Here is a 22,980-nt window from a genome sequence, read left to right as displayed (position 1 = left end):
ACTGCCGCCCCACGCACCTGCTTGGAACACTAGTGCCTGGAGCCTGCCCTGCCGGCAGGTGATGACTTGGCCACACCTTCATCACCTCTCGGCTGGACTACAGCAATGCAATACACCTGGGCATGAAGCCTTCAGCACCTAGGAAACTCCACTTAGTTCAAAACGTTGCCGTGCATCTCCTCAGCAACACGGGCTACACATCAAACCTGTCCGCCATGCTCTGGCTTCCCACAGAATGTCAAATCAAGTTTCAGGTCTCGGCCCTTATCTTCAACGCACTCAATGGCCTCGGCTCAGGGTATCTAGAAGATCATCTCAAGCTCTGGGACAAAGATTGTGGTCAACAACTTCACTCCTCTGGCACAATGGAACTCAATAACGAGAGTAAAGCTTGTATGTGTAGGTGACAGAACCTTCTTTGGGGGGGCGATCTGCGACTGTGGAATGAACTTCGCTGGCAACTAAGAACCATCACAAACTTCACTATTTTCCGCCCCAAGTGCAAGGCTCATTTCTTTGACCGTGCCTTCTCTAAATGGTATATTTAACACACACAAAAACCACACCCCTCAGAACCCTACCAAAGTGGGACACGCCACTCCACACGCTTCTCCTTCTGGGCCGAGGTAGAAAGAACAAACAACATGTGACAGTTGTATAGCCACATTGCTTAATGCAGTACTGGAAGACGCTCAGATACTATGGTGATGAGCCTGGTAAGAAAAGCCCACATAGAACAGAACAGATTCTTTGCAAGGAAGTCTAACACATTTTCTCCTTTGCTTAATCATAGAAAGCACAAGATAGTATAGATCATTTAACAAACAACAAGCATTCTAACTGCTCTGCCCCTCACTAGCTCACCCTCTCCTTGGGAATCCTTGGAGGGTCCATCTGTGTTCAGGAAAGCAGGCAGGTTCCTCTGCCTCATGAAGCTGCTACATGGTGGTAGGGTTGCTAAGTTTCTACTTGCAAAAACAAATATTCCCACCCCACCCCCCCGCCGCCCTGGCCTTCCTCCAAGGCCCCGTCCATGCCCCACCCCTTCTCCGAGGCCCCACCCCCCCGCTCACTCCATCCCGCCTCCCTCTGTCACTCACTCTCCCCACCCTCACTCACTCACTCATTTTCACCAGGCTGGCTCAGAGGGCTCAGGTGCGGGGGCTGGTGAGCGCTCCAGCTGTGGGTGCGGGCTCCAGGGTGGGGCCAGAAATGAGGAGTTCAGAGTGGGGGATGGGGCTCCAGGCTGAGGCAGTGGGTTGGGATGCCAGGGGGGGTGAGGACTCCAGCTGGGGGTGTGGGCTCTGGGGTGGTGCCAGGGATGAGGGGTTTGGGGTGCAGGAGGGGGTTCCGGGATGGGAGGTGGAGCTGAGGGGTTCGGAGTATGGGAGGGGGCTCTGGGCTGGGGCAGGGCGTTGCGGTGGGGGGGTGTGAGGGCTCTGGCTGGGGGCACAGACTCTGGGGTGGAGCTGGGTATGAGGGGTTTGGGGTGCAGGAGGGGGTTCCGGGATGGGAGGTGGAGCTGAGGGGTTCGGAGTATGGGAGGGGGCTCTGGGCTGGGGCAGGGCGTTGCGGTGGCGGGGTGTGAGGGCTCTGGCTGGGGGCACAGACTCTGGGGTGGAGCTGGGTATGAGGGGTTTGGGGTGCAGGAGGGGGTTCCGGGATGGGAGGTGGAGCTGAGGGGTTCGGAGTATGGGAGGGGGCTCTGGGCTGGAGCAGGGGGTTGCGGTGGGGGTGTGTGAGGGCTCTGGCTGGGGGCACAGACTCTGGGGTGGAGCTGGGTATGAGGGGTTTGGAATGCAGGAGGGTGCTCTGGGCTGGGAACAAGGGGTTCAGAGGGTGGGAGGGGGAATCAGGGCTGGGGCAGGGGGTTGGGGCGCAGGGCTCAGGGGTGCAGGCTTCATCTGGTGCTTACCTCAAGCAGCCCCTGGAAGCAGTGTCATGTTTCCCCTCCTGCTCCAGGTTGAGATAACACATAGAACAGATTCATAACATGGCATCTCTCCTCACTCTCGTTTGACTCAAAGCCTCTCTCACACACACGCATGGTGCACTTGCCTGTTGATGGGCAGACAGCTGCTGTATTTTCAACAGTTTTGATCTGTTATCACTTAAATTGCGGAAGTGGGAACACTGCAGGATCTTTAGCTGGACACAGGAACTTTTAACATTAGATATCCCAGTGTATTGTGATAATAATGCAAATCTTTACACCCACATAAAAAAAAACAAACCTGGCAGATTAAATTATTTTTCTGGCACCTGGCAAATCCATAAAAAACCCAGCCAGGCCGAGGAAATACCGGCCAGGTGGTAAACCTACTTGGGTGGCTAGCCTGGGCCAAAGTCCATGCTGCCGTAGCTTCAATGCTATTGGTACCCGAGCTAGCTAGATTAAAGCTAGCTTGAGTATATTTACATGTGCTGCAATCACACCTCCAACTGCAGTGTAGACATACCCTGAGACCCTCTCTACACATGGGCAGCAAAGCCTGCCCAAAATTGGGGGCCATGTGCACCCCTGCCCCACCCCGTCTCCGAGGCCCCCCCTCACTCCATCCCCCCTCCCTCCCTCCGTCACTCGCTCTCCCCCACCCCACTGATTTTCACTGGGCTGGGGCACGGGGTTAGGGTGGGGGAGGAGGGTGATGGCTCTGGCAGGGGGTGAGGGTTCTGGGGTGGGGCCAAGGATGAGGCGTTTGGAGTGCGGGAGGGGGTACAGGGTGCTGGGTCCTGGCAGGGCTTACTGCGGCTCCCTGAAGCGGCCACCAGGTGCTTGCGGCCTCGAGTGCGTGGGCGGTCAGGGAGGCTCCGTGAGCTGCAGCAGGAGCAGCCCCTGCAGCTCCCATTTGTGGCAGTTCACGGCCAGTGGGAGCTGCAGAGCCGGCACTTAGGGCGGGGGCAGCACGGAGAGCTACCCTGGCTGCCCCTGTACATAGGGGCCACAAGAATCTGGCGGCTGCTTCTGGGAGCCACGCAGAGCTAGGCCTGGCAGGGAGCCTGCCTTAGCCCCAGGCCCTATCCTCCTTACTCCGAAAGTCCCAGGAACCATCCAGTGTCTCTAAGCTATGAGTATTCCTAATAAAGCACTAGTATGTATGTCTAGTTATGTGACATCCATGTGACAAGTACAACAGCTACCCTATCCCATCCCATCTGCACTATTTTGGGTTTCACTATATAAGCAGTCAGATGTAAGCAGTCAGAATGAGCTCTACCCTGACATCTGGTGGTGAGCTGTGGAAAAGGACTTCAGGGGCTGATCTTGTTTGCATGGGCACTCTCATTTGCATGGGCACACCCACCCTGCCTAGCATGATGGACTGCTTGCCCAATGGTCACTTTGGCTGCTGTGGGATCCCCAGTCTCTCTGCTATTGGGGCAGGAGTAATAAAGGGTTGTTATCCTGGTTATGTGAATCAAGGACAGTAGAACTGTACTTGGCATTTTATGATGGAGAGGCTCGCCCTCAACTAAGTAGCACTTGCTTGGCAAGGGACATGGATTCCAAAACCTAGAGAATTGAGAGAGGTTGGGTATGTGGGTCTCTTCTCAAGGCCTCAAATATTACTTTCACACACCCCCACCATGGTGTAATAATAGAGCTAATTTTGGCTCCATTAGAAGCCTTGTGACATGCTGCAGAGCTGAAATCACTGATACCTAGGTCTAAGCATGAGACCTACTTTGGGCTAGTGGTGCGCCAGCACTGAGGCTCCCCCTACTATCAGCTAAAAATCATTGAGTTGGTGAGCAAACAGGAGGATGGCTAGAGCAGCGTGGGTGGCTGGCAGGGAGTGGCATGGAGCGGATAGCAGGGCAGCTGATGGAGAGGTGAGGCTGGTGGTGAAGACTGCAGCAGAACCCCATGGAGAGGCATGGCACTTGGCCGTTGACCTGAGCAGTGGAGAATGTAAGATGCCCCCCATATCTCCCTCCACTTCCACCCAGGCTGGGAGGTAAACTCTGCAGATTAACTTCTGAACTCTGGGGGGCTGCATTGACCAAGGACAGAAACTGTGGGTGGGGTGTGTGTGTATGACTATTGGCTTGCTGGACTTAAGACCCTGAGTGGAAAAGGACACTGCCAAACTTACTTTTGCTCATGCTTGGTGTTATGAATCCTGTTTGTGGTGTTTCCCCAACATAATGCCGCATTATTTCCCTCCTTTATTAAAAGGCTTGTGCTACACTCAGACTCTGTGCTTGCAAGAGGGGAAGTATTGCCTCTTGGAAGTGCCCAGGGGGGTGGTATCTAATTGTCCCAGATCACTGGGTGGGGGCTCGAGCCGGTTTTGCATTGTGTTATTGAAACGGAACCCCTAGATACTGAACCTGGGCTTTGTTGCTGCCAACTCTGACGGGAAGAAGGGTTACATTTGGACATAAGAGCATAAGAATATAAGAATGGCCATACTGGGTCAGACCAAAGGTCCATCTAGCCCAGTATCCTGTCTTCTGAAAGTGGCCAATGTCAGGTGCCCCGGAGGGAATGAACAGAACAGGTAATCATCAAGTGATCCATCCCGTCACCCATTTCCAGCTTCTGGCAAACAGGGACATCATCCCTGCTCATCCTGGCTCATAGCCATTGATGGACCTATCCTCTATGAATTTATCTAGTTCTTTATTGAACCCTGTTATAGTCTTGGCCTTCACAACATCCTCTGGCAAGGAGTTCCACAGGTTGACTGTGTGTTGTGTGAAAAAAATACTTCCTTTTGTTTATTTTAAACCTTCTGACTATTAATTTCATTTGGTGGCCCCTAGTTCTTGTGTTATGAGAGGGAGTAAATAACACTTCTTTATTTAGTTTCTCCACATCAGTCATGATTTTATAGACCTCTATCATATCCCCCCTTACTCATCTCTTTTCCAAGATGAAAAGTCCCAGTTTTATTAATCTCTCTTCATATGGCAGCTGTTCCATACCCCTAATAATTTCTGTTGCCCTTTTCTGAATCTTTTCCAATTCCAATATATTTTTGTGAGATGGGACAACCACATCTGCACACAGTATTCAAGATGTGGGCATACCATGGATTCAAATAGAGGCAATATGATATTTTCTGTCTTATTATCTATCCCTTTCTTAATGATTCCCAACATGCTGTTAGCTTTTTTGACTGTCGCTGTAGATTGAGTGGATGTTTTCAGAGAACTAGCCGCAATGACTCCAAGATCCCTTTCTTGAATGGTAACAGCTAGTTTTATTTGTATAGTTGGAATTATGTTCTCCAATGTGCATTACTTTGCATTTATCAGCATTGACTATGGAATGCACAATACTACAAGTTTTTAATTCATTGTCGCCTTATTATTATTGCAGCCAACCCATTCTATTACCATAGAATGGGTAGTGACCATAAGAGAGAGAGAAATGTAATTAACAGGCATATCTTTTCATTCAAACAGTAGTTCATATTCATGGACAAACTGATCCTTCCTTAATATCCACCATTATTCTCTATAATCTGAAAAACAACAGAGAAATGGATTCAATACAGAATATATTCAGTTTTGATCTTACATTATTTTTAAATGACTGAATAGGCCAATCCTCAGCTGTGCCAGACCTCCATTCAGCACAGCTCCGGAGAGTGGGGAACAAACGAGGCTATATTCCATGCCTGGGCTCTCCCCATACAGAGCTGATGGGGCTGGTTCAACTCCTGGTGCAAATTAGAGCAGTTTTAGGGCTGTTCCATCTGCCGGGAATTGCTTCAGTACAGCAGCACTTCAGCCATGCCCTCTTCACCACAGTTATGTCTTTGGCACGTCCTCTGTGCCAGAGGGTTGAGGGAGGCCAGAAGATGGCTAGCTATGCTAGCTTTATACCAGCAAGGGGTTCTCCCATACTAGGGGAATTCCCAGCTGGCTGGATCCACCAGGCTTCCAACTGCAGCTGAGGTGGGGCTAAAAATCTGATAATAAGACAACAACTTTCCAAATATAGAGAGTTCAGGTTAGTCATGGGCACTTTCCAACTAAAGGGTAAGTTACTTCAGATGAATCCATTGGGTTTTGTCCTATTTCCTGTTGACTGTAATTGGTGTAGTGCACATAAAACTCCATTAAACCCTTTGAAAGTTGGCTCCCCAGGGCCTATTTTTACCAGGTGAGGGATGCATTGCAGAGACCGCCATCTCATGGAAGAAATGGTTGTCCTGTTTTTATTCGTAATGGTTTAGAACATCTAGCTTGTTTCTATGGAAGTCTGGTACGCAGCACATCTTACAGACATGATTGTAATACAGCATTTTCCCGTGACCCCCGAAGCAGACGCCTCATTGTGGTGCACAATGTTGCTGGGAGCAAGGGCTCTTTGGACATTTCCATACCCTGGGCATTGACTGCATTGTGGGAATCAGCTGAACTGGGACAGCTACCGCACTTGTGCATTTGTAGATACAGTCTACAACTGTGTTGCCCCAGATTGGATTCAGAGATACAATAGTAGACTGCATGGATTCCTGAGGGACATGAGTTAAAGACATCGTCCCAGATATTATAACCAACTGGTACAACCATGCTTGTCATAATCACCTGGGACAGCTGCTGTATGTGTGCACAAAGCATTGTACAGGTGTCAGTCTCAAAATATACCAGGTAATTCATAGATCTTAAGGCAAAAAAGGACCAGTATGATCAGCTAATCTAACCTCCTGTATGACACAGGCCATAGAATTACACCAATGGTTTGTTGCAGTGTCTTTTTGCCTTATGTAGGAAAAGTCTAACTGATCAGATTTCATACCTATGGCCAAGTCGGATTTGTCAGCCTTACGTGTTGTACAGTAACTCCCCACTTAACATTGTAGTTATGTTCCTGAAAAATGCTACTTTAAGTGAAACTATGTTAAGCAAATCCAATTTCCCCATAAGAATTAATGTAAATGGGAGGGTTAGATTCCAGGGAAATTTTTTTCACCACACAAAAGACTATATTTATATATATACACACACACACATACAGTATAAGTGTTAAACAAACAATTTAATACTGTACACAGCAATGATGATTGTGAAGCTTGGTTGAGGTGGTGAAGTCAGAGGGTGGGATATTTCCCAGGAAATGCCTTACTGCTAAATGATAAACTAGCACTCGACTGAGCCCTCAAGGGTTAACACATTGTTGTTAATGTAGCCTCACACTCTACAAGGAAGCAGGAATGGAGGGAGCGGAGACAGCATGGCAGAGAGAGACAGAGACACACACAGTGTGTGTGAGAGACGCTCATTGGCCCTTTAAGTATGCTGACCCCACTCTAAGTACATTGCCTTTTTAAGTAGATCAGCAAGTTGAGACAGCAGCTGCTGCCAGCAAGCTCTCTCCCTCCTGAGCCATGTTGTGTCCCCTCTGCTCTGTGGAAATGGGGTACAGGAGCTGGAGGCAGGAGCGGGGTGAGGGGGCACCCTAACATTAGCACCCCTCTTCCCCCCGTCCCTTACACAGCAAGCAGGAGGCTCCTGGGAGCAGCTCCAAGGCAGAGGGCAGGAGCAGCACATGGCAGTGGGGGGAGGGACACCTAAATGCCCGGCAATTGATATCCTGCTGGTCGGCTGCCGCACAGGGAACTTAGGGGAGCCAGGAGCTGATAGGGGGGCTGCCGGTCCACCCTGGTTCCCACCCCCCACCAGCTAGCTCCAACGAGCTGCTCTTCCTGCAAGCAGTGGACAAAGCAAGTGGCTGCCAAACAACATTATAAGGGCGCATTGCACAACTTTAAACGAGCATGTTCTCTAATTGATCAGCAACATAACAATGAAACAACATTAACTAGGACAACTTTAAGTGAGGAGTTCCTGTACTTCAATCCTAGTATTTCCAGACAGTGACTGCATTCATTCTCCTTCATTAGATTTATTTGAATGTGCCAAAAATAAGGCCAAAGCATTTTGGATTTTAAACTCTCAACATTTCTTAATTCTGTTCTTAATGTAATAAGTATAATAATAAATGAATGTACTGGGTCAAACTTATCTCTGATATAACTCCATTAATTGTATGGGAGTACATCCAAGATGAATTTAAACCATTAACTTTGGGAGGAACTTACGTTGTAAATCCAGTTGATGTACGCAGATACCCGTGTGAAGACTGTAGGCTTCTGATAGGTGTTGCAGTAGGGGACAATCCCAAAACTAACAATCCCATGAATTTGCCAGGAACCATACCTGTTACACTGCAAAGGGCCCCCTGAATCACCCTGCAATCAGAGTGGAGAGAAGTGACACACAGTTACACCCAAATTTTCTTAGCAGTTTAGAAAAACTGGAAAAAGTGGTGACAGCTGATTAATTCATGAATGTTCCAATCAATGGGCCCGATACTGTGAGGTGCTGAGGATCTTTTGAGAGATGCTGAGTACTCCCAATGCCTACTGAAGTCAATGGGAGCAAAGAGTGCTCAGCACCTCCCAGAAGGTACGTGACATATTACAGAATCAGGCCCATAACTATTTGTTCTCTGAACTATTCCCAGGGGGATTCTGCACCAAAAAATTAAAAATTTTGCACATAAAAAATTAAAACAGCCTGAGAATGGGAACAGTTAACTAACAAAAAGATCATTAACAATGTTACTCTGCAGACAGGCGGCTACATTTCTGTTCAGAGAATGAAATCAATTAACCAGCAACATTAACAAAATGTGTTTTGTTTTGTTCAAAAGCTATTTTCTTTAACTGGAAAACAAAAAATTTTCAGTAACATGATACTAATATTTAATTAAGTTTTTTTTACAATTCTCAAGAAGTTACAGACATTTTACTAGGCAGGCAGGCTGCTACATTTCTGCCTCGGGGACAGAGCCTTCCTCCTGCGTAACGAAAAGACCTACCCTCCTCGAGCCACAGTATCAAGCAAGAGGAACAGAGTCTCTCTTGCTTGTTGGCCAGCACCGCCCCCTGATGGTGATCAATGTCTCTCCCACAAGCATGTACACCCAGCCTCTCTCCCCCTGCCGTGATTTGTGTCTCTGAGGCTGCTCCAGGCATGCTGGAACAGATGCACTGCCTGGGTTGCTGGGGAAGAGACATGTCCCCCCAAAAGATTTCTTTTGTATTTTTGTGTGTGTGGGGCACAGAAATATGCAGGCCATATGGATTCTGTGCCCTCGCAGAAGTGCAGAATTCTGTCAGGAGTACTGAACACACTCTCTTTCTGCCCCCTCCTATTCAATATAATTGATGTTTAAGGCACTTATCCACTGCCTATTGAAGTCCATCAAAAGATTCCTAGTGAGTTCAATTCAAAGATTAGACTCTAAATAAATCAGAACACTCTTCAGGTATTTGGACCCTGCAGGAAGCTTCAGCTTCTAGCAGCTCCCATATTCAACCAGGAATGTTCTAATTCTTCCCAAGATGAGACAAATTCAAAGGATCACTGAAAGCTACAGCTCATGAATTTAAAGAGATAGCAGCACAAGAGAGGCTCTAACTAAAACAACAGAAGTGAAAGATAAACAGACTATGGGCTCCTGCTGGGTCTTAAAGCCCTGGGTTTTTTCAGGTTCCTTTATAATGAATTAATACTGAAAATATAGTCAAAGCCAAATGTATTGCCCCTTGTTTTTAGGGTTTTGCACCATTTCCTTGACTTGACTGCATAGCTGCAATGGCGGCCTGGGGCCCTGGCCTAGCACTAATTCCCAGGATCTGATCAATGGGGCTTGCTGGTGGGACAGCAAACCTTGCCCACCCTGATAACAGCTGGGGAGAAATATGTGCAATGAGAAGAGAAGGTTACTCACCATGTGCAGTAATTGAGGTTCTTTGAGATGTGTGTCCCTCTGGGTGCTCCACTTCAGGTGTGTGCGCAGTTGGTGCCTTGACTAGTGTACACACAACCCAACCCCCTCAGTTCCTTCTCTACCATAGAGTCCTGACCGCAAACTCTGAAGTAGAGGGGAGGAGGGTGGGTAGTGGAGCACGTCCAGGGACACACATCTCGAAGAACCTCAGTTACTGCACAAGGTGAATAACCTTCTCTTCTTTGAGAGCTATCTCTGTGAGTGCTCCACTTCAGATGATCGTAGAGCAGTGCCCTTGTGTGGATGGAAGGGGCTTTGGAGTTGCATTCGTAATGGAGGTTAGCACTGTTAGACCTAGCATTGTGTCTGAGCTCAAATCTTGAGTAATTGCATAATGGTTCGTAAATGTGTGTTCAGAGGCCCTGGTGGCCGCTCTGCATATGTCTATTATTGGTACATTATTTAAGAAGGCTATTGAGGTAGATACTAATGTTGTTGAATGGGCCCTGATCCCTGATGGGGATGCTGTTTTGAGTTGTTCATAACACATCTGGATACAGTTGGAGATCCATTTTGACCGTTTCTGTGTGGATATTGCAGACCCCTTGGAAAGCTCTGTCATTGAAATAAAAAGCCTTGGGGATTTTCGGAAAGGTCTTGTTCTGTCCAGATAGAATGCTAACACGTGTTGGACATCCAATGTATGTCGGGCAGTCTCTTGTGTATTCACATGAGGTTTGGAGTAAAATGTAGGCAGGTGAATCAATTGATTGAGGTGGAAAGAGGATGATATTTTTGGTATGAATTTTGGATGTAGTCTCAATGTGACTTTGTCCTTGAAGAATATGGTGTACGGGGGATGAGCCACAAGAGCACCTAGTTCGCTTACTCATCATGTGGATGTAATTGCGACCACGAACGCCACCTTCATTGATAAGTGAAGAAGGGAGCAGGTGTCTAGTGGCTTGAATCGGGCTGTCAAGGTACTCTAGGGTACAGATGTGGGGACCTGCATGAAAAACCTCCTAAGCTTATCTTTACCAGCTTAGGTCAAAACTTCCCCAAGGTACAAAATATTACACCCGTTGTCCTTGGACTGGCCGCTACCACCACCAAACTAATACTGGTTACTGGGGAAGAGCTGTTTGGACGCGTCCTTCCCCCCAAAATACTTCCCAAAACCTTGCACCCCACTTCCTGGACAAGGTTTGGTAAAAAGCCTCACCAATTTGCCTAGGTGACTACAGACCCAGACCCTTGGATCTTAAGAACAATGAACAATCCTCCCAACACTTGCACCCCCCCTTTCCTGGGAAATGTTGGATAAAAAGCCTCACCAATTTGCATAGGTGACCACAGACCCAAACCCTTGGATCTGAGAACAATGAAAAAGCATTCAGTTTTTTACAAGAAGACTTTTAATAAAAAATAGAAGTAAATAGAAATAAAGAAATCCCCCCTGTAAAATCAGGATGGTAGATATCTTACAGGGTAATTAGATTCAAAAACATAGAGAACCCCTCTAGGCAAAACCTTAAGTTACAAAAAAGATACACAGACAGAAATAGTTATTCTATTCAGCACAATTCTTTTCTCAGCCATTTAAAGAAATCATAATCTAACACATACCTAGCTAGATTACTTACTAAAAGTTCTAAGACTCCATTCCTGTTCTGTCCCTGGCAAAAGCAGCATACAGACAGACACAGACCCTTTGTTTCTCTCCCTCCTCCCAGCTTTTGAAAGTATCTTGTCTCCTCATTGGTCATTTTGGTCAGGTGCCAGTGAGGTTACCTTTAGCTTCTTAACCCTTTACAGGTGAGAGGAGCTTTCCCCTGGCCAGGAGGGATTTCAAAGGGGTTTACCCTTCCCTTTATATTTATGACACGGGCTCTGGTAAGGCTTTAGAGCACCAAGTTTAAGTCCGATGGTGGGGTGGGTTCATGTATTTGTGGGTACATATTTTGTATGCCCGTGAGAAAAGGATTCATCATGGGGTGCGCCAATATTGATACGCCATTGACCTTATGGTGAAAGGCAGTAATGGCTGCTAGGTGTACTCTAGACAAGCTTGTGGAGAGTCCTGAGTTCTTTAGTTCTAATATGTATCCCAAGATCAATTGTAGTGGTGCCTTGAACGCAGATACGTGCTTGTTCTGGCATAATAAGGAGAATCTTTTCCATTTTTGGAGGTAAGTGGTACATGTGATTGGTTTTCTGCTGCTTACTAATACCTGTTTTACTTGTTCCAAGCAGGTTAACTCATAATGCTGGAGCCATGGAGGAGCCAGGCCTTCAGGTGAAGCGTGATGGGGCATCTGTCCCACACTGGCAGAAAAGGGGTTAAAAGCAGGCCTAGGGAGGCTGCGCAGGAGGCAGCCAATCACAGAAGGGCTTATAGGAGCAGCCAATCAGGGCCGGGCTGACCCATATAAGAAAGGCTGCAGAACAGAACAATGGGAGTCATTCCCTGGAGCTCGAGAAGGGAGGAGGACTGGCTGCCTTGCCGGCAGAAGGCAGCAAGCACCCTGGACTGAGCAGTGCTGTAGGCAGAGACTCAGAGGCTAAAGGCAGCTCCTGTCAGGCTACAGGGATCTGCAGACTGAGGCCCTGATGCAAGGGCAAAGAGGGTGCTGGAGCCCCTGAATGAAGTGGACTGCAGTTTGTCACTGAAGGAAGTGGCTAGACAGTGGACTGCAGGTCCCTCCAGAAGGCAGGGAACATAGAGTGTGGCACAGCCGGAGGACAGTGTCACTGAAGAGGATGCTGTGGTCCTGGGAGTGACGTGGGACCAGGAACAGAGGTGACAGCAGGCGAGACACCACCAGAAGAGGGAGCAGTGCTAATTCCCTGCACAACCTGCAAGAGATGCTGCAGTGGTGAGTCATGCCCCATCACATGAAGTTTTTCCAGGTTTGGGTGGAGGACTTGACCTCCATCTTGTGCGAGGAGATCCCCATCACAGAGGGAGATTGTGTGGTGCACAAATCACCATGCACCTCAGGTATGGGTACCAGGTCTGCCTGGGCCATGTCAGAACTATAAGTATGACGTTGGCTTTGTCAGTCCATATATTGTGTAGTACTCTGAGATTAGTGGTATCGTTGGGAATGCGTACAGGAAAGGAGCGTCCCATCTGATGAGAAAGGCGCCTCCAAGGGATCGTGTTCCCAGTCCTGTTTGTGAACAGAGTTGTGGAGATTTATTGTTTCGTGCTGTCACAAATAGGTTGATGCGTTGTGCGATACTATTCTTCAGTTCCCATTCATGGTCTTGGGAAAAGTGTCTGCTTAATGTGTCCGCTGTCATGTTTTGGCAGCCTGGGAGGTATGAAGCAGTGATGATGCTGTCATGAATTATGCACCAGTTCCATAATTTTATAGCCTCTGTGCATAGGGAATGAAAACAGGCTCCTACCTGTCGATTTGCTTCATGGCACCTAATTGTAGAAGATAGTTCACTTCTTGCTGTGGAAGGTGCTCATGAGGAGAGTCCCTGAAGAGGTACTGGGCGGGCGGTTGGGTGGGTGGGTTAGAGGTAAAGGGGATGGCATAACCCAATTGTATTATTTCCAAGACTCATTGATCCATGGAGATGGATGCCCAAGTGTGATAGAATGGACACAGTCAGTGGCCAAAGACCTGGGTATGTGCAGATGGCACTGGTTGTCAGGGGAGGTCGTTCAAACCCTCAGCCAATGTTTCAAAATTGTGTCTTGTGCAATGATGTCTGTGACACTGTAGGCTGAGACTGTGGGGTTCAGCATCTCTGTGGGCATTGTCTCGGTCTCTGGGAGTCGTAAGGTCATTGTCTTTGTCTTCTCCACCTATTTGAAGGTGTGTATATGCCTAAGGTATGGAGAGTTGCCTGGAGTGAAGGACCTCATCCTTTTTGGCCAAGAACAGCTTGTCTCTGTCAAAGGGAAGATCTTCAACCTTTGTTTGTAAGTCCTTCAGGATTCTGGATGAATGTAGCCATGATGCTCTGCGCATGACTATCACTATGGCTGTCATTCATGTGGCCATGCCTGCCACGTTGAAGGATGCCTATAGTGCTATTCTTGCCACAAGCTGTCCCTTGTTAAGGATTGCCTTAAATTGTTCCTTCTTCTCTTTGGGGATGTCAGTAAGGAACTCATTGAGTTTCAAGTAATTGTCGTAGTCATGTTTTGGAGGACCACGGCATAATTAGCTCTGCAGAATTGTAGAGTTGTGGACAAATATACTTTGCGGATGAATAAGTCTAGCCTCTACCAGTCTTTGTCTTGTGGGGTGGACCTGTACTGGTGTTGTTTTCCTGTGTGATTGGCTGCATCTACCACTATTGAGTTAGGGGAGGGAGTGAAAAGAGGAAGTCCATTCCTTTAGTAGGAACATAATATTTTCTATCAGCTCTTTTACATGCCGGAGGAACAGTGGCTGGTGTTTGCAATACTATTTCTGCCAGCTCCATTATTGTATTAATTGGCAGTGCTATCTTGCACCTAGAAGATATGTGGAAGATCTTTAGAAGCATTTGCTCAAGAAACTCCCTGAAAAAGCACAAGATCAAATCCGCACAGACGCACCCCTGGAACCCCGACCTGGGATATTCTATCTACTACCCAAGATCCATAAACCTGGAAATCCTGGGTGCCCCATCATCTCAGGCATTGGCACCCTGACAGCAGGATTGTCTGGCTATGTAGACTCCCTCCTCAGGCCCTACGCTACCAGCACTCCCAGCTACCTTCAAGACACCACTGACTTCCTGAGGAAACTACAATCCATCGGTGATCCTCCTGATAACACCATCCTGCCCACTATGGATGTAGAAGCCCTCTACACCAACATTCCACACAAAGATGGACTACAAGCTGTCAAGAACACTATCCCCGATAATGTCACGGCTAACCTGGTGGCTGAACTTTGACTTTGTCCTTACCCATAACTATTTTACATTTGGGGACAATGTATACCTTCAGATCAGCGGCACTGCTATGGTTACCCGCATGGCCCCACAGTATGCCAACATTTTTATGGCTGACTTAGAACACCACTTCCTCAGCTCTCATCCCCTAACGCCCCTACTCTACTTGCGCTATATTGATGACATCTTCATCATCTGGACCCATGGAAAAGAAGCCCTTGAGGAATTCCACCATGATTTCAACAATTTCCATCCCACCATCAACCTCAGCCTGGTCCAGTCTACACAAGAGATCCACTTCCTGGACACTACAGTGCTAATAAATGATGGTCACATAAACACCACCCTATACTGGAAACCTACTGACCGCTATTCCTACCTACATGCCTCCAGCTTTCACCCTGACCACACCACACGATCCATCGTCTACAGCCAAGCTCTGCGATACAACCGCATTTGCTCCAACCCCTCAGACAGAGACAAACACCTACAAGAGCTCTATCAAGCATTCTTACAACTACAATACCCACCTGCGGAAGTGAAGAAACAGATTGATAGAGCCAGAAGAGTTCCCAGAAGTCTCCTACTACAGGACAGGCCTAACAAAGAAAATAACAGGACGCCACTAGCCGTCACCTTCAGCCCCCAACTAGAACCCCTCCAACGCATTATTAAGGATCTACAACCTATCCTGAAGGATGACCCAACACTCTCTCAAACCTTGGGAGACAGGCCAGTCCTTGCCTACAGACAGCCCCCCAACCTGAAGCAAATACTCACCAGCAACCACATACCACACAACAGAACCGCTAACCCAGGAACCTATCCTTGCAACAAAGCCCGTTGCCAACTGTGCCCACATCTATTCAGGGGACACCATCACAGGGCCTAATAACATCAGCCACACTATCAGAGGCTCTTTCACCTACACATCCACCAATGTGATACATGCCATCATGTGCCATCAATGCCCCTCTGCCATGTACATTGGTCAAACTGGACAGTCTCTCCGTAAAAGACTAAGTGGACACAAATCAGATGTCAAGAATTACAACATTCATAAACCAGTCGGAGAGCACTTCAATCTCTCTGGTCACGCGATTACAGACATGAAAGTTGCTATTTTACAACCAAAAAACTTCAAATCCAGACTCCAGCGAGAAACTGTTGATTTGGAATTCATTTGCAAATTTGATACAATTAACTTAGGCTTGAATAGAGACTGGGAGTGGCTAAGTCATTATGCAAGGTAACCTATTTCCCCTTGTTTTTCCTACCCCCACTCTCCCAACATTCTTGTTAAACCCTGGATTTGTGCTGGAAATGGCCCAACTTGATTATCGTACACATTGTAAGGAGAGTGATCACTTTAGATAAGCTATTAGCAGCAGGAGAGTGGGGTGAGAGGAGGTATTTTTTCATGCTTTGTGTGTATATAAAAAGATCTTCTACACTTTCCACAGTATGAATCTGATTAAGTGAGCTGTAGCTCACGAAAGCTTATGCTCAAATAAATTGGTTAGTCTCTAAGGTGCCACAAGTCCTCCTTTTCTTTAGAAGTTTGTAGACAAGTTCTGGCGGACACCTGCAGGCTGTTCCGCACTGTTGAGATCAAGGTGGTTCGAGTCAGAAAGAATTTTGTTGGTAGGAAGGCAGTTGCTTCAAGGGAGTTGAGGTCCACTCCAATGAATTCCAGGCATTGGACAGGTTTTAGAGTAGACTTTTGTATGTTTCTTTGAAGTCCTAAGCTGGTGAACAGATTTATTGTACATTGGGTGGAGTCTATGGCTGTCTGTAGTGTTGGTGCTTTCAGCAGACAGTTGTCTAAGTAGGGGAATATCATGATTCTCTCTCTCTGCGTAGGTAGGCAGCTACTACAGCTAGTACCTTTTGAAAATACCTGAAGCACAGTGGAAAGGCTGAAGGGCAGAACTTTGTACTGGAAATGGTCCTGTGATATTGTAAACCACAGGAATTTCCAGTGTGAGGGATGGATAGATATGTGAAAATGTGTGTCCTTCTGACAATCAGTCCCCTGTCTCTAATGCTGGGATTATGGTGCTTAGTGTGACCATTTTGAATAGTTGTGTTTTCACAAACTTGTTGAATTGCTGGAGATTGAGAATAGGTCTCCAACATCCTGTTTTTTTCTGTGTGAGAAAGTAGTGGGAATAGAACCCCTTCCCTCTGTACTTGGTTGGTACAGGTTCTACTGCTCCCAGAGATATGAAATGGTTTGCCTATTCTCACAGCAGATGCTCGTCAGAGGGGTCCCAGAAGAGGGGCAGGGAAGTGGGGTGGGTAGGGGGTTTGGAGGTAAGGGGGATAGAGTAACCAATTTTGATGATTTCTAATGCCCATCTGCCCGTGGTAATGGACTGCCAGATTGGGTAGAATGGAAGTAGGCAATCTCCAGAATTCTTGCCAGTTGTAGATGGTGCCAACACTGAGAGACATGGGATTCTCAAGCCCTTGACCAAGGTTTCAAATCTGTTGTCTAGAGGTTGATGGCTGAGAGGTAGTAGGCGAAGGAGCAGATTGTCGTCTCCTTGAAGTTTTCTGTTTCCGCCCCGTTAATCGTAGTATCTATTGTGTTGTGTGTACGGAGGGGGTCAGAATCTTTGAGGAGTTTGACAATTGCTCTGCCATCTCTTGTTCTTAGGTGTGTGGATGCCCAGCGATTGCAGCGTGGCCCTCGAGTCTTTTAGAGTGTGCAGTGACTCATCTGTTTTGTCCGCGAAGAGTTTGGAGCCTTCGAACGGTAAGTCCTCTACAGTGGACTGTAGTGGCTTTGGAAAACCATATAGGTGAAGCCAGGAGGCTCTCCTCATAACAACCACTGTTGCTATGTATCTTGCTGAGGAATCAGCGGACTCAAGGGCAGCTTGTAGCACTGTTCTGCTGATGAGGTGGACCTCTGTGATGAGTGCTTTGGACTGCTCTTTTTTGTCTTCTGAAATAAAGTTAATAAATTCAGAGAGACTTGCGTAATTATTGTGATCATACTTTGCCAATAGGGCAGCATAGTTGGCAATTCTTAATTGTAAGGTCACTGCTGAATATGCTTTTTGGCCTAACAGGTCGAGCCATTTCCGGTCCTTGTCATATGGGGTGTTCCTGTAGTATTGTTGTCTACCCCGTTCGCTGACTGCATCAATAACTAGTAAATTCAGTGTTGGAGGCAAGAAGAGGAATTCAGTGCCCTTTGCTGGCACATAATATTTCTCATCAGACCTCTTACAGGTAGGTGGAATCATTGCTGGGGTTTGCCAGAGCGACTTCACAGGGTCCATGATCACATCATTCACTGGAAGGGTGATTTTGGAAGAAGTGGATGTGTGCAATTTGTCCACTAATTTGTGTCGAGATTCCTGGACCTCTTCCAGAGAGATGTCTAGTGAAGTGGCTTCTCTCTTGTAGAGATCTTGAAATCGTTTTAAATCATCAGCTGTGTTGGGAGGTGGGGGTATAACTGTGTCAACCAGTGAGGATGATGAGAAATGAAAATCAGTTGGATCCTCTGGGTCCTCCTGTTCTTGAGCCCCATGTTCAGAGGTGCCAGACGGTGCCTATGATTTTAATATAGGTGGTTGGTGTGTGCGAGTTATGGGCAGACCAGTAGGTGCACCCTGTTGCTGCTGTTGTGGTATGTAGTCCATGGATGCCAGAATGGCCATTTTGGTTGGAAGGGCACTGTGGGCATCCAAGGTTGCCCATACCAGGGCTGGTTCGGAAGGTTTGCAGGGAAGCCCGTGCCTGGAAGGGCATGTGCGGTGGGAGTAGCCACAGGAGAGGAATGTTGTGAAGAGTGTCCAACATTCTCTTCTCTATATTCCTCTTCGCTAGAGAATTGTGGTGCCGAGAGATGTGGGGAGCTGGGCTGGCTGATTACCACAGGTGCCAAGGTACAATCGGTGCCGAGGAGAGGAGACTCCAGTACCGATGAAACAGATAGATCTTTGTGAGAGAGGAATTGTTGTGAAGTGCCCAGGATCAGTACCATTGGGGTGATAGGAAACAGTACCATGTGCTGGAGAGTGCTCATTGGTGACAGTGTGTGGCTGGAGTGCATAATACCAGCACTAGGTGGCAGCATTCGAGGCGGAAGTACCGGTATACTTGGTACCGATTGCTTGATCACAGTTGACGGTACTGCAGCATGGGGTTTCACTTTCCCCTTGGTGTCTGTGGTGGAGCTTGGTTGCTTAGAAGCTCTCAGTTTCTTGGTACCGATGGTGCCAGGGGGACCCATTTTGTCAACCATTGACATGGCCAGAGTGGTTGATACCGGAAGAGTTTGACCAGTATCAGAGCACCTTTTCTTGGTTGACTCTGGAGTCAGGAACATGGTACCCCATTTTTTTTGCTGCCTTCTTGGCAGGTTGGTCAGGAGCCCTTTCCATAGAAGAGGGGCCTTTGTCAAAGGCTGCAGTCGGCGATTACTGGCAAGAGGGGTGCGTACCTCAGGGTCAGATGCCTGGCAAAGAGATTTCTCCATGAGGAAAAGTTTTAGTTGGAGATCTCTTGCCTTTCTGGTGCGGGCTTTCAAGTTGTGACAGTGCGAGCACTTCTCAGGTATATGTGCCTTAACAAGATAGAAGACGCACTGAGAATGCCCATCTGAAAGGGGTATTGACAGCTTGAAGATTGTGCAGTGTTTGAACCCTGGGGAGCCAGGCATGCCCCTTAGGGAGCATACGCTCTCTGTAAGATGGAGAGAGGTACGGATATCATGCTGCTGCGATAGAACAGAATGGAAACTTACAGTCCTAGGAGGAGAATTAAAATAATTTCTTTTTAAAGGGATGGTGATAAGTAGGAAGGTTATGTATTTGAATCTGTTCTCACTAAAATCTATAACCTAAGACTAATTGAAGAAAGGGTATTCCTAAGCTGCGAGGCACTGCTGAGTGCTCCAACTTGAGCCAACAGTGGTAGAGAAGGAACTGAGGGGAGGTTGGTCGCACAGCACCAGTTAAACACCTGAAACAGCACGAGATGGGGACCACACATGAGAGACCCAACCAGGCACTGATACCATAAATCTCCGGCTACGAGCGCAGGGGCGCATCGATACCTAAAGTGGAGAACCCACAGGGACAGCACTCAAAGAAGAATTGAGGGGTTCAGGTCGTGCACGCAGTAGTCAAGGCGCCACCAGTGCTGTGAGACAACTACTGCGCACACACATCCCTGATGGACACTGCTACTGAAAATCTTTGATCAATGGCACAAGGACGCACTGACACCTGAAGTGGAACACCCAAAGGGACAGCACTTGAAGAAGAACTTTGAAGCTTTCCTCTCCTTTATCCCCTTCCCATGGGCTCTCTTGTGGGAGGGGGCAAGCAGGAACAATAATAATTAAGAGGATGGTACTCAAGAAGAAGTAGCTGACTTGTCAGGAAGGCCTGAACTCCTGAGATGTTGCAAGCATTGGGGAAGTGTGTTGTAAGTAATTCACAATTCCTGTAGGAGCAGGGTTGTATAAGAAAGAAAGAGTTAAGGGGGAAAAGAGAAAATATGGCACTTACACTGCACCCGGCCCTCACGCCATCTCCACCAGCACACACCATGTTCTCCTTTGCTTGAGAGCCCCACCAGTGATTCTGAGAGCAGATGGCATGGTCAACCACTGGGAGTATCGCTTCTTGAAGTCTAGCGGGAATGCTGCCACCAGCTAAAGGAGAAAGGGCAATATTCTGCTCAAAGAGACACTAGAATTAAAAATAAAGGCCCACCTCTGCCACCCTTATTCACGTTGAATAGTACTGAACTATGCATGACTAGTTCCATCGGGATCAACAGTACTATTCACTGAGCAAAGTACAGCCCAACGGAACCGTAGTGGGATTGGGCCCAGGATGAGGGTAATATGTCCCCTGCTCACTCGTGGGATCTCCTCCATGTCTAGTCAGTCGTATCTGCTGAGTTTAGTGATTAAAATAAGTGTTTACCACTTAAATCATGATAGCTGGTCATGGTCAACCCTCGGGTGGATCCCAGGATGAACCACTATCACTGACATGTTAAACACGACAGTGCTTGTCCACACTGAGTGCTAAATGGTGCCAAACATCATGCTATTTAAGAAATGTTTACTCTGGGAAAATGCATCTTGTGATTACAAGAGCTTATTCCGGCATTCACCCCCCTGCAGAGAGCCATTAGAAGACCCGGCACCACTTACATCCTGCGTGAGCTGTCAAAGATGTTGCATAGCCACAGGTTTTATTTACAAAAAGAGTTGTGCTGGGTCTCTGATCTGGGTCAGTCTTTCTGGAATGAGGAGCAACTTTTTCCCACTTACCACTAGCCAGTCCCCATCCAGTAATATAACATGGATAATCATTAGGCAAAATGTCTCCTTCAGACGGAAGCATGGCTACCTCAACAAAGCCATTAGCATAGGCAGGTGTAGAGAGATACAGCAGGGCAATGTCATTTCTGAAATAGGACACAAAGATTAGCCCTTCAGATGCCACAAGGCAAAATTCTTGAGTTAGTCATGACCAAATCCCGAACACCCTTGCTCACTTTTTACTTACCTATCTAGGCACTTATATAGCCTCCACTGCCATAGTATCTGACACCTCACAAAGATTAATAATGTACCCTTAAAATGCCCCTGTGAGGTAGGGAAGTGTTGTTAACCCCATTTTACAGATGGGGAACTGAAGGTGCAGAGGGATTAAGTGATTTGCTCTAGTCATATGGAAAGTCTACAGACTAGAAACTGAACCCAGATGTCCTGAGTCACAGTCCAGTATTTTCTACAAAGCCATCCTTAACCTCAGTGGGTGATGGATAGAATATGTACATAAACATCTGCAGGATTGGCCCCTAAGTAAGGACATCAGTATTCATTCCCATGCCAACGTCGTGTTCAAAAACAAATTACCCATTTGCAATATCATAGGGGTTCCAGTCTTCATGAATAAATATTTTGTTCACACCAATAAAATATTCAGTGCCATCCAATTCAAAGAGATTGTGCTCGCCCAGAGCCACTCGGTAAGTTGCTCCTATTGGCCTGAAAATGAATTGAAAAATAATTACCATAAAGCACGCCCTTTGCTCCACATTGGTGCCTTTGTATGATAGCTTCTGCAGCAGTAGGATCTTTCTCTTGTTATAGTCATTTCTACAGCGCCTTTCATCTGAGGACCTTCAAAGTGCTTTAACAGACCCTATACCTGTGAGCTCGGGAAGTATTATCCTCATTTTACTATGTGGGAAACTGCACCTGTTGTATCTGACTTCCTTGTTCAGCTCCTCATAACCTTTTCAAACCAGAATCTGGAATTGTTCATGTTCCATCTATACTTAAAGTTTAATATATAAAATTATGGAATATATATGTGGAATGTTAAGGATGTGTTTATTGTGGATACTTTATTTAAGGATATGTTTGCTAAGGGCATCTGTAGCTAAAGATATGTTTCTTCTTAATATTATAATGTATTGTTTATATGGTGTCAAAAATGTGTGAGTATCAGAGGGGTAGCCATGTTAGTCTGGATCTGTAAAAGCGGCAAAAAGTCCTGTGGCACCTTATAGACTAACAGACGTATTGGAGCATAAGCTTTCGTGGGTGAATACCCACTTCTTCAGATGCATGTCAAAAATGTGCGAGGAGCTTTACGGATCATATAAGCAGATATGGCATGCAGAGGGGGTAGGCAGGGTTTCCTTCCTCACTCTGTCTTTGTGCAGGTTTATGCATATTTAAATTTATTTTAAATAGTTACATGTATGCACATTTATATGCATTTATGTAAATCTGCAATCCGCTGTTTTTTGCTTCCAGGAAGTTGGCAGAAATGGGTAAATATGGATCAGTCTTATAATATTTACCATAGGTCACAGACTAACTGTGGGTTAGTCACACTTGCTTGTCTCACAGAGAATGAATGTGTTGAGGGCTGTGAGTGTTTGAAAGGCCCGGTAGCAGTCCAAAGTGAGAAGCAGATTGGGATTTGTAGCAAGAGTTAGAAGTCTCATATTATTTTTACTTACATTTGAATGCAGTGGGCAGCAGTCATGACCCAGCTGGGATGAATAAGGGTGCCACCACAGATATGAGAAAAATAATCAGGATAATTTGCATCAGATATTTGGAGGGACACCTGAATCAAATGGCAAAATATTTAACCTCAGTGTTCCATGCCAGACTCTGCAGCAATTTACAAGTGCTATTTCGATCAGTTACATACCCTGCAACCCACCCAACCCCTCACTGGAGCTTGCTTTCTGTGTCTGCTTAATTGTCTGCTGCCCTTAGTCCAGTGGTAGAAAGTAAGTCTTCTCCAAGG

The 22,980-nt window shown here is 46.9% G+C and overlaps 1 protein-coding gene across 1 annotated transcript; it reads right to left on the bottom strand.

The window, feature by feature from the left end:
• Positions 1–5,447: 5,447 nt before the first annotated feature.
• Positions 5,448–22,710, bottom strand: LOC311516798 (chymotrypsin-like elastase family member 1; the record flags this gene model as incomplete). Its single annotated transcript, XM_084621134.1, has 6 exons — positions 5,448–5,474; positions 8,061–8,210; positions 20,200–20,345; positions 20,976–21,112; positions 21,567–21,698; positions 22,685–22,710. The coding sequence occupies 6 exons, from the start codon at positions 22,708–22,710 to the stop codon at positions 5,448–5,450; spliced, it is 618 nt and encodes a 205-aa protein (XP_084477260.1).
• Between the last annotated feature and the right edge of the window lie 270 nt (positions 22,711–22,980).

The sequence above is a fragment of the Lepidochelys olivacea genome (genome assembly GCF_965140295.1).
Source record: "Lepidochelys olivacea isolate rLepOli2 genome assembly, chromosome: 2".
NCBI classification, from domain to species: domain Eukaryota; kingdom Metazoa; phylum Chordata; order Testudines; family Cheloniidae; genus Lepidochelys; species Lepidochelys olivacea.
This window is presented reverse-complemented; position numbering and strand designations above follow the sequence as displayed.